The sequence below is a fragment of the Haliotis asinina genome, chromosome 1 (assembly GCF_037392515.1).
Source record: "Haliotis asinina isolate JCU_RB_2024 chromosome 1, JCU_Hal_asi_v2, whole genome shotgun sequence".
In the NCBI taxonomy this organism is placed as follows: Eukaryota; Metazoa; Mollusca; class Gastropoda; order Lepetellida; family Haliotidae; genus Haliotis; species Haliotis asinina.
Window position 1 is genome coordinate 70,929,358 of NC_090280.1, and position 15,854 is coordinate 70,945,211.

The following is a 15,854-nucleotide window of genomic DNA, read 5'->3' on the forward strand; positions in this document are numbered from 1 at the left end:
GTATTGTACATCCGCTTCTTTTAGAAGGGAAGTTCAAGGGATTCCAGGTGTTCTGCAAGGGATTCCAGGGAGGAGATAAGCAATAAGCATGAGGCAGGATAAGTATAAAGTATTTTTATTCAGAAAACTACATATTTATAAGTTTCCCAGTGTAAAGTAGGACAGCACTCTACAACATCAGACATTCAAAACTCAAATAATAATTTGAAAAGTTCATACATTAATGATAGATGTTTTACATGGGAAAGTTTAAAATCAAGGAGGAACATTTGTAATGCAGACAGCTTTTATGCCATAGAGATTCTTGGTAAGAACAGTTTCCCCAGCAACCTATGCTGTTTGTGTGACTCATTGGCGTGGTCATCATTTCTTGATGGCACGGAACATTCACAGTAGGACTCACTGGATTGTTTAGTCCAGACTTGGTTGTTTACAGTTTGCCAACATACTGCACTAATATTGGTGAGCTAAGAATAAAAAAAACATTTATAATTTGGTAACACTACTGCTTTTACAGAAATATCTTCAACTGCCAGGTGATCCTAAAAGTCTGGATGAGATAACAAAAGACCTACACCGACAGTTCCCACTTCATGAGATGTTTTCTAAACAAGGAGGATATGGGTAATGTCTTTTATTTATTTTGCTCATTTGACCTTTTACTGTCATATTGCTACTGTCTGTCTGTCTTGTCTGTCCATCTGTTGACTAGTCTATTATCTGTGTGTATATTATTTCTTTACATGACACAACATACTGCCATTTCTTTCTGTTCTTTGTTTAGTTGACACAGAAGTTAGGATATGCCTTCTCTGGGAGACACGTTGGCCCGGTTACCTTTGAGAGATAATCTGACACTTCAATTTCCTTTTCATTGCAAGAGTATTACACATTCTCATGTGCTTGCTTTTGGTAATTACATCCCAGATTGGCCCATTGTTGGCAATGGCTGGCACCATCGCGATCGGATTTATACGTTGACCCAACATTGGCCCAACGTTGGGTATCATCATGGATACTTTATTCAAGGGATGCTATTTCAAACGGTTAGCTTTTTCCAGAGGGCACCCTTATTTTTCAAGCAGATGACGCAACATGATCACAAGCTTGGCCACTGGAGTTGAGGTTTCCTCAAATATATAGCGGTGAGTGTTTCATTATGTGTTTTTATTATGCTCAACATTATTCAAATTTCCAAATTGTGCCCACTGAAAAACAGTCATGGTTCATTCAGAAATACCAAGGAGAATCATTATATTTACTTGAAACTGAAAACATCTATGTCACGGCTGTAAATGACCACATCGCAGTTCTCGGCTAACGAAATTTATGACTGAAGACCACCAGATATAACATGATCATTCTGGTGGCATTCAAAACACCACATTTAGTATCAGCTGAACACCGAACTTGCCAGTATCATTTCGTTGGGTGTGATCGACAATGCATGTAAGTCCAAAGTTACAAGTCGGTAAGTGATTAGTGTAGTGTGGATCAAACTTCCAACAGTCCAGAGATCGACAGCCTACCATCCACCTACATCACTGCCGAATGGTGCCGATAATAGCATTTGTTAATAAGATTTGGTTAGTTTTTGATTGTGGCTAAAGTAAAAACATAACATTTAAACTACAGTTGTGAATAACATTATGCATTAGAGTGAATTAATTGAAATACTAATGGGTGCCAGTTATATTTGTTCCCTTGATGTAATTTCCATAGGCTAACATGTTAATATCAGTGCAGCATAAATACTTTTCATGAAGTGAGTTCAAGATGGATCTTTTCAACATTTGACAGGCAAATGTGAAATCAGCTTGGCTGTGCACCCACAGTTTCAGTTCAATTTTCTGACCACAATGTATTTAACTATTGACATCACATTTATCAACTTTGGTAATGTTCCACAATGCTCAGTCGTATAGGCCGCCATGATATTGAGGTTCACGGCACTGTACTGAAAATACGTTTATTTAATTGTTGCCATTCAATTAAAAACAGAATAATAAACAGAATTTATGTGATCATAGGCAGGATAATTGTTCAAGAATGTACAGAACTTGACATGCATCTTTCAGTAATTAAATCAGTGAAAATTATATATGCTACACTGAATTAACATGTAAGTCAACAAAGTCGCAACAAGTACAGTATGCATATTTGAGGCGACAGCATTGTTTTTGATATTTTCTGATATCAAAGCTACGCTATTTTAAGAATTCCCCCAACATCTGAATCATTACAACACATGTACTTTTGCATCTATTCTGTATTTGAATTACCAGTTTTAATAGCATGTAAAATATAATAGAAAGGTAAATTTACTGCTTTGCAGTAATCACTCAAACTGACACCTGCGACATCACACTTTTAACACATGGGGTTAATGTATATTGGTTAAATTAAGAATGTCATAGCTTGTGGTTTCTGTGCAGGTGATGTGTACAATTCGTGGCAGCATATTCACTTGAAGGACAGTACATACAGGAGTGGTGATTTCAACTGATGTACCCATACAAAAGGTATGCACAAGGCAAAAATAATGGAAACATCTTCCAGAATGACAGTATCTACATAAAAACTTAACTGTGAAACATGATATATCTGTATCAGTTAAGTATTTTCTCCAGTGTTTCAGCGACACCAGATATTCATTGATGTTTTGTAAAGCAGTAAATGCTTGCTTATATCAAAACTAGATGTCTTATGAAGTCATTAGATGTTTAGGTAATTTTTCTGTTCAGATGCCAAAGCCCAAGGACAGACCTTGGATACAGATGAAGACCTCCTGTGATTATTTCCTCGTCCTCTTCATTTGATGACTGAAAACAGAAGGATGCCCTGCCAAGTTTGGACTTGTAATTTAAGAAATAAATTAAAGTCACCTTAACCAGTATTATCTTTGTTTATTTTGTTGCTGTCATAACCAAACTTCTAACTGATCAAGAAGATGAATTGTGGGACATCAAATGCAGAGGCTGTTTTGCTGTTCACACTCTTGCCCATGGTGTTAAAATTTCTGGTGTAAGGCCAAGAAAAATTTAAATAGCATGAATAATTTTTCCAGGGCCTGTTCTCTAATAGTTAGCAGTTTGAAAATCAACTATTGTTTAATATTTTTGCGAATCTTTTGTGATATATATAGACTTAGAAATTGTTCATTCTATTCAGAAACACTTGAAATTTTCTTAGCCTACATCAAGCTGTCCAGAGGACCATCAAACATGGACAGACAGAGAGTGAATTCAACTTGAAGAATATATTGCTAGCTATATGTGAGATTTCCACAAACATTTCAGGGTAGGTAGGAGTTATTTAGGAATTGGGCCAACGTTGGGCCAACGCTTCTTTGCAAACGTTGGGTCATTGTTTGCCCGATGGTCAGGATTGCGTTAGGCCAACATGAGAATGCTACCTGGGATCTTTGTCATCTGCATTGTGAAAACATTATTGATGAACAAGAGTTCACTGATATCTTCCAAGGAAGTTTATACGGACATATGATGCTCATTTTTTGTGCATGTTTCCCTCCAGCAATAGGACTTAAATCTGTTTATTTTTCCTTATCCTGAATCATGCTTAATTGCTTATCTCCTCCTCTCTAGGAAAGGTAGTGGAATACCAGAAATCCCTCGAGGTTCCCTTCTAAAAGAAGCAGACATAAAATACACTTACCCACCAGAAGCATCCCCTCTCCCGCCAAAACAGTTACATGACTAACCATGCTTGTCACTCTCTCCTCATCGTCGGGCAATTTTATAAGGAGAGAGTGACAAGCATTATGTCAGCTTCTTTTGGAAGGGAACTTCAAGGGATTTCAAGGAATTATTTTAATCCCTCTTTGAAGTGTAATTTTTAACTTACTGTGCAATATTTTGCTTACTGTACTTAAAGATTACAACACAAAACATGATAGCCAGAATGTGAAGTAATAAATAGGCCACTTCCTGGCCTGAAAGTATTATTTCCCTTTGCATGTATCACTGGAAAGAGAGGTCAGCCATCTTAGATTATAGCTTTTCACATGTTTAATGTAACAGCTCTATAATCCAGACTGGATTGTCTGGTCAATATGCGATTATTTACAAACTGACGCCATATAGCTGGAATATTGTGGAGCTAAACAAACTCAACCTTTCTTCTTTTCATGCAAAACTGCTTAAGTAATAGTGGTTATGGTTTCAAACATTAAAGAACAAATAAACTCAATTTTTTCTACTCTTTTGACCATTACTTATGAATGACTTGTTGTTAGTGTTATGCAGAAAACCAAACTCATGCTTATGAAACTTGTGATAAACTCATACCAAGCGATTAAAAGTTGCTAAAAAGCTGTCTGCTACACTCTCGCCTGCTAGCAAAACCACAGACAGGTTATGTAACTCTGTTGCCAGAGTCCTGCAGTGACGTCATACGAGAAACGATTTTCATTTAGTTGCATAGAAAATGTGTAGGAAGCTCATTGTTAATTTCTCAACATCAACAAAGACATGCTGAATTGTGGTGTTGTCGTCAGTTGGTCCTTTGGGTCGGGTGATGGTGTCACCATGCACAGATTTCCATCGGACCCTGTAGTTTGTTGAGTACTAAGTGAGCATTGTGGAAGCTTTTGGTATGTACTAAATCGGATGGTTCGTTCCCTAACTCGCATCCAGGATAGAAAGTGCTATTGAGATTTGTTTTCATCGAACTATAAAATCAAGACTACTTACTACGCATTGCTGACAACAGGATTTTGCAGGAACACAACAATTTCTTCCATGGAAACAAGGCTGTGGTCGAAGTGACAATAATATTGTAAGTAATATTATATTGACACCCACCTCGCTTCCAAGAATTAAGTTGTTCTGTTTTAAGCACTGTCATGCATAAATCCTATTGTCTATCAATCAAATATTTTACTACCAGTAGAAAGTAATTTTGATTTTGTAAAGTCAACTTAAATAGCATTTATCCTCACACAGGACATCGCCTTTTTTGAAAATTGTGAAGTCATCGGCTAAAGCCTGTTAGAATTAATGAGATTATGTTTTGTTTTCAGAACCCTATGGGAGGTCGCGTCAGGTAACCTTTGAGAGTGACCAATCAGCTTACCAAATCGCAAAAGTGGACATTCGCATATATCTTTTGAATTTTTTATCTCGAAAAGGTTTGTACCCAAACGATTCCGAATACTATTTAGCGTACAGTCGCTTCCGGGTGATGCACACAGCGCACGTTACAACCACGTAAACAGTCGCTGAAAACAGTGTTTTTGAGAATATTCAAGGATGTGATCTTGCGGAAATATTAGCTAGTGGTAACCATGTGAACAGAAACCCCAAAACGTATATACTGCAGGTAAAATAACTGTGTTGTACGCAGATTTTTGTTTGTGGAGAGATATGTGTCAGTGACCTGAATATTTTGCAAGTCCCTCAATCCTTAAGTAGGAGCCGTTGTCTGATTGGTTAAATCTGTTTAACTATCTCTCTATTGATTGGATGGTCATAGGTCACTCAAAGGTTACCTGACGCAACTTTCTATTAGGGTTTGTTAGATTTAGTGGTGGAGTGTAACACTGAGATAAGTTTACTTAGACTGTGTTTTCATCAAACTAGAAAATCAAAACTACTATTTACTAGTAGTTAAATATGTATTTGAATCATGACCAAAGTGATTTTGCATGACACAGTTTGTAACATAATGACTTCTATCACAGAAATGAGGTGGGGGTTGAAGTGACAATACTGCGCGGTAAATTTCTTCAGTTGATAAATTCACTGGTTTATAAACGTTCACTTGCCAGTTATGTAGACACTAGTCAATGCATGTCTATATTTTTGGTCTTATGATCCTAATTACTAATTTATAATAATACTTGTAAGCATTTTGAAACTTAATAAGAGGAAGCGATCAGCTGATAATTATAGTGAATATGTAACAGGAACATAATACCTAGACATTTTATGTTTTGCCAGTGTGAATCATAATTTGCATACACACCCTAGTATATATTGTCTGTATCATTTCATTTTGTGACGAAAACAGTGATTCTGTTGAATGCTACAACCTAATAAAAACAAAATGCAAATATTAAAATTTAAACAAATTAAAGTTATTAGAGCAATATCAGGCAAGCGTAGTCCACCAACTTATTTAACAAACCACTGCCAGCATGTCTTAAGTCACAGATTCAGTGGTCTGAGGTCCCAACACACTGGCCATTTCTTGGGAAAGTCCCCATATGTGAGTTTCCACCCATCTACCCAAATGACTGCTTAAGTTCAAGAAGATCATGTTCAAATGCCACCTGTCATGTCTTACTAGCCCCGAAGACTGTGTTCCTAAAATAGATGAAAAACAACACACAATTTTTTTCATGACATAGGTGTATTCAGTCAGAGATTATTGTGTGCCATTGTGAAAGCACACAGGAATTTCACCATAATGCTCAGTACATTTTTGAAAACTTTAGACACCAGAGTAGACTCTTTCCCATCCAACTGCACTGCTAGGGTTTGATTCTTAAATTAGTGGATAACATCAATATATATAATACTGTAATAGGTCAAACAGGGCACAGTCGAATTTTTATATCTTCAAGAAGAAAACAAGAAGGACTGTGCAGTGGCAAAATGCATGTTCCTTCATGGCAATAATCCCAAACATTTTTCCATTTTTATGTACAGACAAGAAGTTATGTGGTTTCATATTGACTGAAATTTCAGACATCAGTCCAGCTTTAGACACTTAGTTCCAGCACTGTGCCTTTGAAAATAGCAATAACAGTTGTTCATGCAACTGACTTTTTCCTCACATAGCCTTGGTTATGACTACTCATTCTTTGAAAATCGATAACTTATTCAGACCAGGATGAAATTCAACAATAAATATTGTTGGACACTCTACAACTTGGAAGATCCAGTCTTATTTGAAAGGATGTGAGTGGTACTGGATTAGATGTTGACTGCCAAACACAGTCTAACGAGGACATAATCCATCGCTAATTTTCAATACTACAAATGTCACCCCTGCCTTCAAGTACTGCATTGTGTTGTGTCACTACCAGACCTCTTGGAAACGATTGTTCATGAGATCTTTTGATTTCAGAGATATTGATGCCTCCTCTATGACTGTGCAAAGAATTCTTTTAGTGACATTCATAAGTTGTTACAGATCACCAAGGTTTTTTTTATGGATTAATCCTCTTCAATCTTTTCCACACAACATTTCAGAATCATTACAGACACCTTCATTAGATGAACTGACATGAATTATTGTGTGGAAAAGATTGGAAAAGATTAATCCATAAAAAACCTTGGTGATCTGTAACAAGTTGTGAATGTCACTAAAAGAATTCTTTGCACGGTCATAGAGGAGGCATTCAAATGATGATAGTCTGTATTTGCCTCATCATCTGGTCGGTAAGAGACCATTGAGTAACTGAGTAGGCAAACAGGCCAGTCCAACCCATGAATATACTGTCTACTTAAGTGCCATAAGGTCTGGTAGTGAACTGATATTTATCAAATGTCTTGGTCATGCCAAGAATGGCTTCCAAGTTTTCTACCTCTAATCATGGAAGAACCAATCCAGCTTCCACTGAGACAAGATTTTGTTCTGGCAATCAGGCCAAGCCAGACATCTTTTACAACCACTTTTCTTCTGACCTTGGTTACACACGTTGTACATAGTCAAAACAAAAGGCTGTGACAGTACCAGTAAAAGGCCTTAGACTATGTTCTTCATTTGGATGGCCTTTCTGTCACTGAACAGCCTGTTATGATAGTGTTTCCCGTGAAAGATGTCGGAATACAAAGGACTTTTTCCAAGTGGTTCTCTAAGCATTGTTAGCAGAACCTTTTTAAGCTCTGGCTTAATCTGCGTTATTGCAAGCCTCCTTCAGGGTACCAACAAGATCAGCCACATTGTTCAATAATGCTCTATCTCCTTGTTACGGAGGCTCACAGACGATGAGTTAGACCACAACACTAGACTGTTTATATCTTGCAAGGATATACCAAGGATACCACTATCCCTCTGCTTTTTTTGTGTCTAGGTGATGAAGTTTGGGAAAAGTGAGGCCCTTCCGGTCTTTGCAAGAATTCTTCATGTTGTTACCAATGATAATTACTGGTTCTTTTCAGTGAGGATGATTGATTAGTGACAGTTGCCTTGAAAAATTCTGAAATGACTGTGTCTTTCTTAATTACTAGTATTTCTCACCATCTGTTTGCACTGAAATGTATACTCACTCTCTACGTGTACAAGCATGTTTGTATCATTCTCACATTACTCGTTCATGTGATCACTTGTAGCAAAATAAATTTCTATCTTGAAAAGTAAACTGGATGTCATATGAGCTCAGTTTCATTAAAACATTGCCCTTAATGAAATGAAATGGAAGGCAATTAATTCTGATGTGCACCTATCTTATCAACACACCTTGAGCAATCGACTTAACATCTTATAGTTGTTGATATAGAATTGTGATTCCCAAAACTGAAAATATTGTCATTAAATAGGAAGTGAAGTCATGCATTACGCCATTGATTCTTGTAATCACAAATATATCAAGTATGCAAAACATGCACTGATCCGGGGCCTTGATTGCTCAATTCATTTCCTCTTTGCAAGGTAAGTATCAGTGCTTCTGGAGGTAATTTTATGAAGCATTTTGATAACATTTCAGAAAATGTCAAGTAAAAAATGAACTTTTTATCCCCCCTGGCATGTAATGTTTGGGATATAGTCAATGCCTCATCTGTCCGTCCGTCCATCCCTAATCATTTTAACCGTTCAATATTTTTAAGTCAAACCTATAATAATCTCAACCTATAGTTGTGCCTTTTGCTATTTACAGACTTTTGGCATTTTTATTGTTGTTTGGTTTTGCATGGAACATTTTGGTGTTAGTCTAATTGTGGGGAGGGCTTCATTTCCGGAGCATAACTAAAAAAAACATTGAATATTTTTCTGCAAAACTTGGTAGATATATCAATCAGAACCTAAAGTGGTGCCTTTTGCTATTTACAGATTCTTGTGATATATCATTTTCCCAGTTTCCCCATGAAACAATTCTGACTTACTCTCAAAATGGAGGGATGGGCTTTGTTTCCGGAGCACAACTTGAAAACTATTCAATATCTTACATCAAAACTTGGCAGATATTTGAGGCAGACCACAAAGTGGTGCCTTTTGCTATTTTCAGTGTTCTGGCATTTTTATTTTTCCAGGTTTCCCATGAAACAATTCTGACTTAGTCTCAAAATGGAGGGATAGGCTTCGTTTCCAGAACACAACTCGAAAACTGTTTCATATCGTGGCAGATATGAGACAGATGGTGCCTTTTGCTGTTTATAGATATATGGCATTTATGTTTTTCATGACTTCCATGGAAACGATTCAAACTTAATCTAAAAAAACATGACGCAACTGTCAGATGATTTGTCCTTTCAAATATTTGGGTGTCGGGGGGGATATGTCATCTTCTGATGACTCTTGTTTGTAACAGTTATGGCCAACTTCAAATAAATTCTTTAGTACCTCAGAATATTACTCATAGCAGTGTAAAACCCAGCTCACTCACTCTACTATGTTACTGATCTGACAGATGTGAAAGTCATGTTGAATGTCATTCACTCAAAAAAGCAAAGTTCTGTCCAGTTTGCAAAGTTAATAGTCACAAATATTGAGGAAATACAGCATCTGAAATTCAATATCCATGTACATCCAGGTAAAACACAACCACTGTTAGGAATAGATCCAAGAGATGTTCTTCTTTGTGAAAGTTGATTGCAACTATATTGAGTTTCAGGATGTATTAATTTCATTGTATACAGTTTCAACATCATGTTCCAAATCTCAGCAAACGTATCTGTAAAACTTCAGCATTTTTATCCCCCCTGGCATGTAATGCTGGGGGGTAAGGGATATAGTTAACGCCTTGTCCGTCCATCCGTCCGCCCATCCATCCGTCCACCCATCTGTTCCTAATCATTTTGTTTCTGGAGCAGAACTAAAAAAACATTCAATATTTTTAGACCAAAAATTGATTGATATAATAAATTGAACCTATGGTTGTGCCTTTTGGTATTTACAGAGTTTTGGCATTTCTGTTGTTTTTTGTTTTGTTTTCTGATGATGGGGTGGGAGAGGCTTCATTTCCAGAACAGAACTCAAAAAACGTTCAGTATTTTTCTGCAAAACTTTGTAGATATATCAATCAGATCCTAAAGTGGTTCCTTTTGCTATGTACAAGGTTTTATGTTTTATTATCATCTTGGTTTCCATGGAAACGTGTCGGACTAAGTCTCACAACTCCAAAACTCCTTAATATCTGTCTCTAAAACTTGGTAGAAATGTGTGGCAGACCCCAAAGTGATGCCTTTTGCTATTTACAAAGTTTTGGCACTTCTATTTTTCCCGGTTTCCATGGAAACAATTAGGACTTAGTCTCAAATGGAGGGATTGGCTTTGTTTTCGGAGCACAACTTGAAAACCATTTGATATCTTTCAACAGATCTTGGCAGATATGTGAAACAGATCTTGAAGTGGTGCCTTTTGCTCTTCACAGATATATGGCATTTACATTTTTCATACTTTCTATGGAAACGATTCAAACTTAGTCCTTTGCCATATGTGTGGGCCGGGGGGGATATGTCATCTTGTGATGACTTGTATGATCTGTGTTACAGATCCTCATTGCTCTGTCTTTTTCCTTTTTAGACAAGAGGATTTATTCCTTGTATTGAAGGCATACACAATCTACAATCCAGCTGAGGGATATTGCCAGGCCCATGCTCCAATAGCCGCAGTACTTCTGATGCACATGCCAGCTGAACAGGCCTTCTGGTGCCTAGTGGCCATATGTGAAAAATATCTTCCTGGGTACTACAGTCCAGGCCTAGTGAGTTCATGCTCAATATCACGTGTTATACCAACAACAGAAATTTCTGCAGAAATGTGTGATCCTTTAAGTTTGGGTGGTGTAAAAAAATTTTCTGAATTTAACCACTGCCATGAAACAATGTTGTGTTTTTGTCATACAATGTCCATCTCATAATTAGCTGTGGGAAATGATTTTGATACATTGACCTGTCAACTCACCTTGAAAAATCCCTATGTCAATGGGACTCAGCCATATTTGTACAAAAGATAATGAAATTTCCATATACAGTAAAATACTTTTATAACGAACTACAAGGGACCACTGAAATTAGTTCGTTATATCCGTAGTTCGCTATTCACGAAAATCCATTGAAAGAACAGTAACAACATTATAACACATTCCTACTCAGTATATTCATACATTCATTCATTCATATTATGTTCTTTTCACTACAAAGTCAGTAATGTTACACAAGTCACTCGTCACTATGCACTTGTCATTGAAAATATCGTATTTTTAAAGTCTCACGAGTATCAAAAGCTTTTGTCCACATTTCCAGTTTGTCTGGGAGACATATACACAGGCCTTTCGTGGGGATGCACTTGTTGTTTTCTATTAAATCGCCAAAGACCGAGTTGCTAATTGACACTGATTGAGTTTGCTCAATTGACTACTCACACCATTAATAAGTGTAAACTGGGACTGTCGAGGATTTCAAAGTGAGCATCGCTAACCGGCAATGACACTGATTGAGTTTGTTCAGTTCGTTATTCATACCATTAATTAGTGTTACCTGGGACTTGCAGGGATTGCAAATCAGTTCGTTATAGCTGGTAAGTTTGTTATAGAGAATTCGTTATTCGTGACTTTTTTTATATGATAACATATAGTGGTTTATTCGGGACTTTTAAAACAGTTCGCTATAGCCGTCAGTTCGTTATATCCGTGTTCATTATAAAAGTACTCTGCTGTACATATTGTAAATTGGGATGGGTAACTCAAGTACGGGTCTGCTCCCATTAGTGAGAACTCCCAATTATGAGACTCCCAGTTGTGAGACAGTGGAAAAGGTAATTAGCAAAGAAAACACACCTTACTCCCATATATGATAGAATAGATTAACCCTAGCTATTTAGGTTTTAGCTATGCAAGTGAATGTTGTATGTAACAGACAGTTTGTTCTATAAAATCACATTAAAACTTTGAACAAAGTTGGGTTTTGATAAATTTTGTAACTTTACAGGTATTGGGAAAGAAACGGATGTCTAGGGGCATTTGAGGCAGGACGATACTGACACCTTTCAATTTAAAAGCAGCGTCCCGTTTCAATGGACAACCTGTGGAAATTGCTAAATTTATTAAACCAGAGTCTATGATAATACGGTAATTGTAACAAATAAGGTTCTTAACGAACAAATGATATGAGACGCATGATACCTGATAACAATGGAACATTAGACTCAGCGTTTGAAGAATATAGATTTTGCATAACATTGTATAACATGGCATTTAATTTGTCATTACAACATAACGTTTTAGTCCAGTTTGCTATAATTCTTACTTTTATGGATATACTGATGGGGTATCTAACTAATTCCTTTTAAATAATAAAATCGGACTGCAGTAACTGTTCAACCATAATTTATATAAATGTCTTTATGAACTGCTGTTTTCAATCACCATTACCCTTGCCCTTGTGATCGTTAAAAAAATTTATGGCTGTTGAGACGCATAGCATGCCAAGGCTAACGTCTGCATAACGTCATTAGGCCATTGGGATGGTCCATGGGGGAATGTCTCAACAACAGGTGGCTGCACATTTCCACTGCCACCGGAACACCATTTCTACACTGGTGAGATGCTACCAGAACACAAATGACGTCATCAATCAGCCATGTTCTGGACATCCACGTGTAACAACGTCAAGACAGGACAGATAGATAAGGGTGACTCATCTTCGCCACAGTTTTGAGACTGCAGTGCTGACTGCCTGGATCATCCCATCACTTTGTCGTATTCACCCCAACACAGTTCGACAGCGTTCACATCATCGGGGATCAGATCACAGCATCCCGCCATACGACTTGTCCTTACACAAGGTCATCGACAAGTTCTCTGAATGTGGTGCTGAAATCATGTCTGCAAACCCTTGTTTTGGTAGAGAAATGTTGTTTTTACAGATGAGTCCAGAGTTAACATTTCCCATGGTGATGGACGTCAACGTGCCTAAAGACGCTTTGGAGAACGTCTTGGAGAGGAATCACTTTGATGGTGGTTCTGTGATGATTTGGGGTGGAATAACAGCACGCCAAAGGACTCCTTTGGTGATTGTTCAAGGCAACTTACATGTGGGGTACAGGGATCAGATTCTCAAATCTGTGGCAATTCATTTTCTGCCACGTCATGGCCCTAGGTTAACATTCCAGCAGGACAATTCCTGCCCTCACACGGCAAGGATTTCTATGGATTTCTTGCACCACCACAATGTTGACTTACTACCTTAGCCTGCAGATTCACCTGATAGAGATGTTTGGGACGAGATGGATTGACACCTACACCATCTTTCTCATCCGCCAGATAGCATGCTTGACCATGCGACAGAACTTCTGGCGTGACATCCCACAAGCCTTCCTTGCATCATCAATGCATTTCTGTTCAAAAATGCCAATGGTAGAACTTGTGACATGGTTGTTTGACCCCTGTCCTGCTTGTGGACTCATGATGTCATTATGATTGACTTTTCAATTGAAATTCTCCCGACTTGCCATGGTCTCATGATGCTTCCATTAAAGTTTATATGTTCCTTTGACATTGTTATCATGTTTATTAACTGGGATAATATTTTGACAATGCACAGTTTCTCTATGTGGCTAGTATATTTCATCATTTCTGTATCTATTGATTTTTTTGAAAACAATAATGCTCTTTAATAATCACTGGCCTCTGCATTAATTTACACATTAATGAACTATGCCTCCTGTGGGTACTCGTCAGCAAAAGGGCTGTTTCCACTTACATTGTAGGCATGTAAAATCAACACCTATATGCTCTGAACCATGAATTAATGTGTCTCACAACTGGCAGTTTTCACACATGGGAGGACCTCCAGGTACAGGGTTCAGGTTGTTCCAAAGGAGGACTGGGGTATCTGCAGTATTACAGTTACAGTTTCACAACACATTTTGCCCATGTTCTCATTTCCTTCTATACATGCACTCCTTTTGACTTTCATAAGTCAGTAAAACTACTGCTTCAATTTCAATGGATGCACGTTCAGATCGTTATAAATGTGTATTTAGTATTTGCAAAGGCTTAGGTGAAACAGTTCATAGTTGGACATTTGTTCCTAATGCAGGTACAGCCAACACATTGTGTAGTTGTCCGTCTGTCTGTCTGTTTGCCCATCTACCTGCTTCTCAATTGGAACCAATTTTCTAAAAAGTTGTTCTGAGCTGAAATGTCTCAAACTTATTTATTTATTTTTCACGTAGTTATGGGCATTGTTCCATGCTTTTCAATTGAGCACAAACTGCATGAAATGAGGAGACGTTTTCGCATAAAGTTAGCGAGCTCAAATTTCACACACTGATGTTTCTGTACATGACCTAAAATTACCTTGAAAGTTGTTGTCTGAACTAAGTTGCTGCCCTTGTTCCATTCTTCTTAGCTTTCGTGCATACTGTGTGAAGTGGGAACAAGTTTTCTCTGGAACTACTGATGTTACATGAAGATTGCATGCTTATTGAAGAGATAATTATCAAACCTGATTTAAAAAATGGTTCCATAAATTGTTATTACTTCCCTTCCCTTGAATTTGTTTTTGTGTTTGTGTATCTATTCTAAATGTACTACTAACCATGTCCACAATCGCTGACCCTTTTCTCCCCTTAAGTCTTCATGTTACTACATTTTAGTGGTTAATGTGCTCAGTGTTATATGAACAAACATTATTCTGATCAGGGGCGTAGTGGATGAATTGGCTAAAGCGTTAGGCTAGTGATCCAGGTTGAGGTGTCGGGATCGAGCCCACATGGGACTGGGTGTAAAAACCTTGGAGTCAGCTTTGTGTGCAGACTCTTTCCGTGTTGTCACCAGCCCTAGTGTGCAGTACACAACCCTGTGCACTCAAAAGAACCCACGAATCCATTGTTATATGACCTGATGGTGGCCACATGAGTCCACCTACAGTCTGTTTGATTCCATTTGGGACCGATGAATTGCTAAAAAAAACACAAAATCGAATAATTGCAACAAAACCAAATTTTGCACAGCCACATGAAATTGACAGACCAACTCTGATGATGTGTCTCATAATTTTGGACACCCGAATAAATAAGTTGTTTAACAAACAATCATCATTTTCTTGTCAACTTTCGCTTTTTTGTACGATGGGGGCACACTTGCTGGTAGAACAGCCAGGTGGGCAAGGTGCATGTGTGAAATTGACTCATGTGATTTGCTCGGCAAACTAGACATTCGTGATTGCAGTGCCTGAAACAATGAGATTATCACACAACACTAAGTCAATTATTTGCAAAGTATTTAACATATTTAGAAAACAAAGGTGAAAGGGGTAGGCCTCAGTATGCTTTGTCTAAGTATCGTTTACGAACTGCAGGTGCTGTTGGGATGACGGAAAGGAAGTTAGAAACTATCTTGAAAAACTACCAATTCAATCTGCACAACTGAGGGGACCGTGTCAAAACCCACACGATGTGAGAAAGTCGATTCATTTCAACAACAGCTGGTTAGAAACGCCATTAAGTCTCTATATCTCTGCGTATTCTGAAAAGCATATGTACTCTGAAAAACATATGGAGACAAATCATTCTTTGGTCATTTCAAAATATCAGTTATGGAAGATGCTTCACAAATTTGGTTTCCGTTACAAAAAAGTAGGCTCAGAAAATAGACGTGCACTGTGCGAGAGGTCTGATATTGTTCGACTAAGTAATCAGTAATTACGCACTATTCGAAAGAA

The 15,854-nt window shown here is 37.6% G+C and overlaps 1 protein-coding gene and 1 long non-coding RNA gene across 2 annotated transcripts in view; both read left to right on the forward strand.

Moving 5' to 3' along the window:
* Positions 1-15,854, forward strand: part of LOC137296492 (TBC1 domain family member 10B-like) — a 74,859-nt gene that overhangs the window by 29,160 nt on the left and 29,845 nt on the right. The window contains exons 4-5 of the mRNA XM_067828284.1: positions 518-624; positions 10,711-10,891. Coding sequence (XP_067684385.1) covers positions 518-624; positions 10,711-10,891 — 288 coding nt within the window. The remainder of the gene's footprint in view (positions 1-517; positions 625-10,710; positions 10,892-15,854) is intronic.
* LOC137296501 (uncharacterized) lies at positions 1,079-2,890 on the forward strand. Its single transcript, XR_010957645.1, has 3 exons — positions 1,079-1,145; positions 2,436-2,522; positions 2,745-2,890. It is a non-coding gene; the product is annotated as an uncharacterized lncRNA (long non-coding RNA).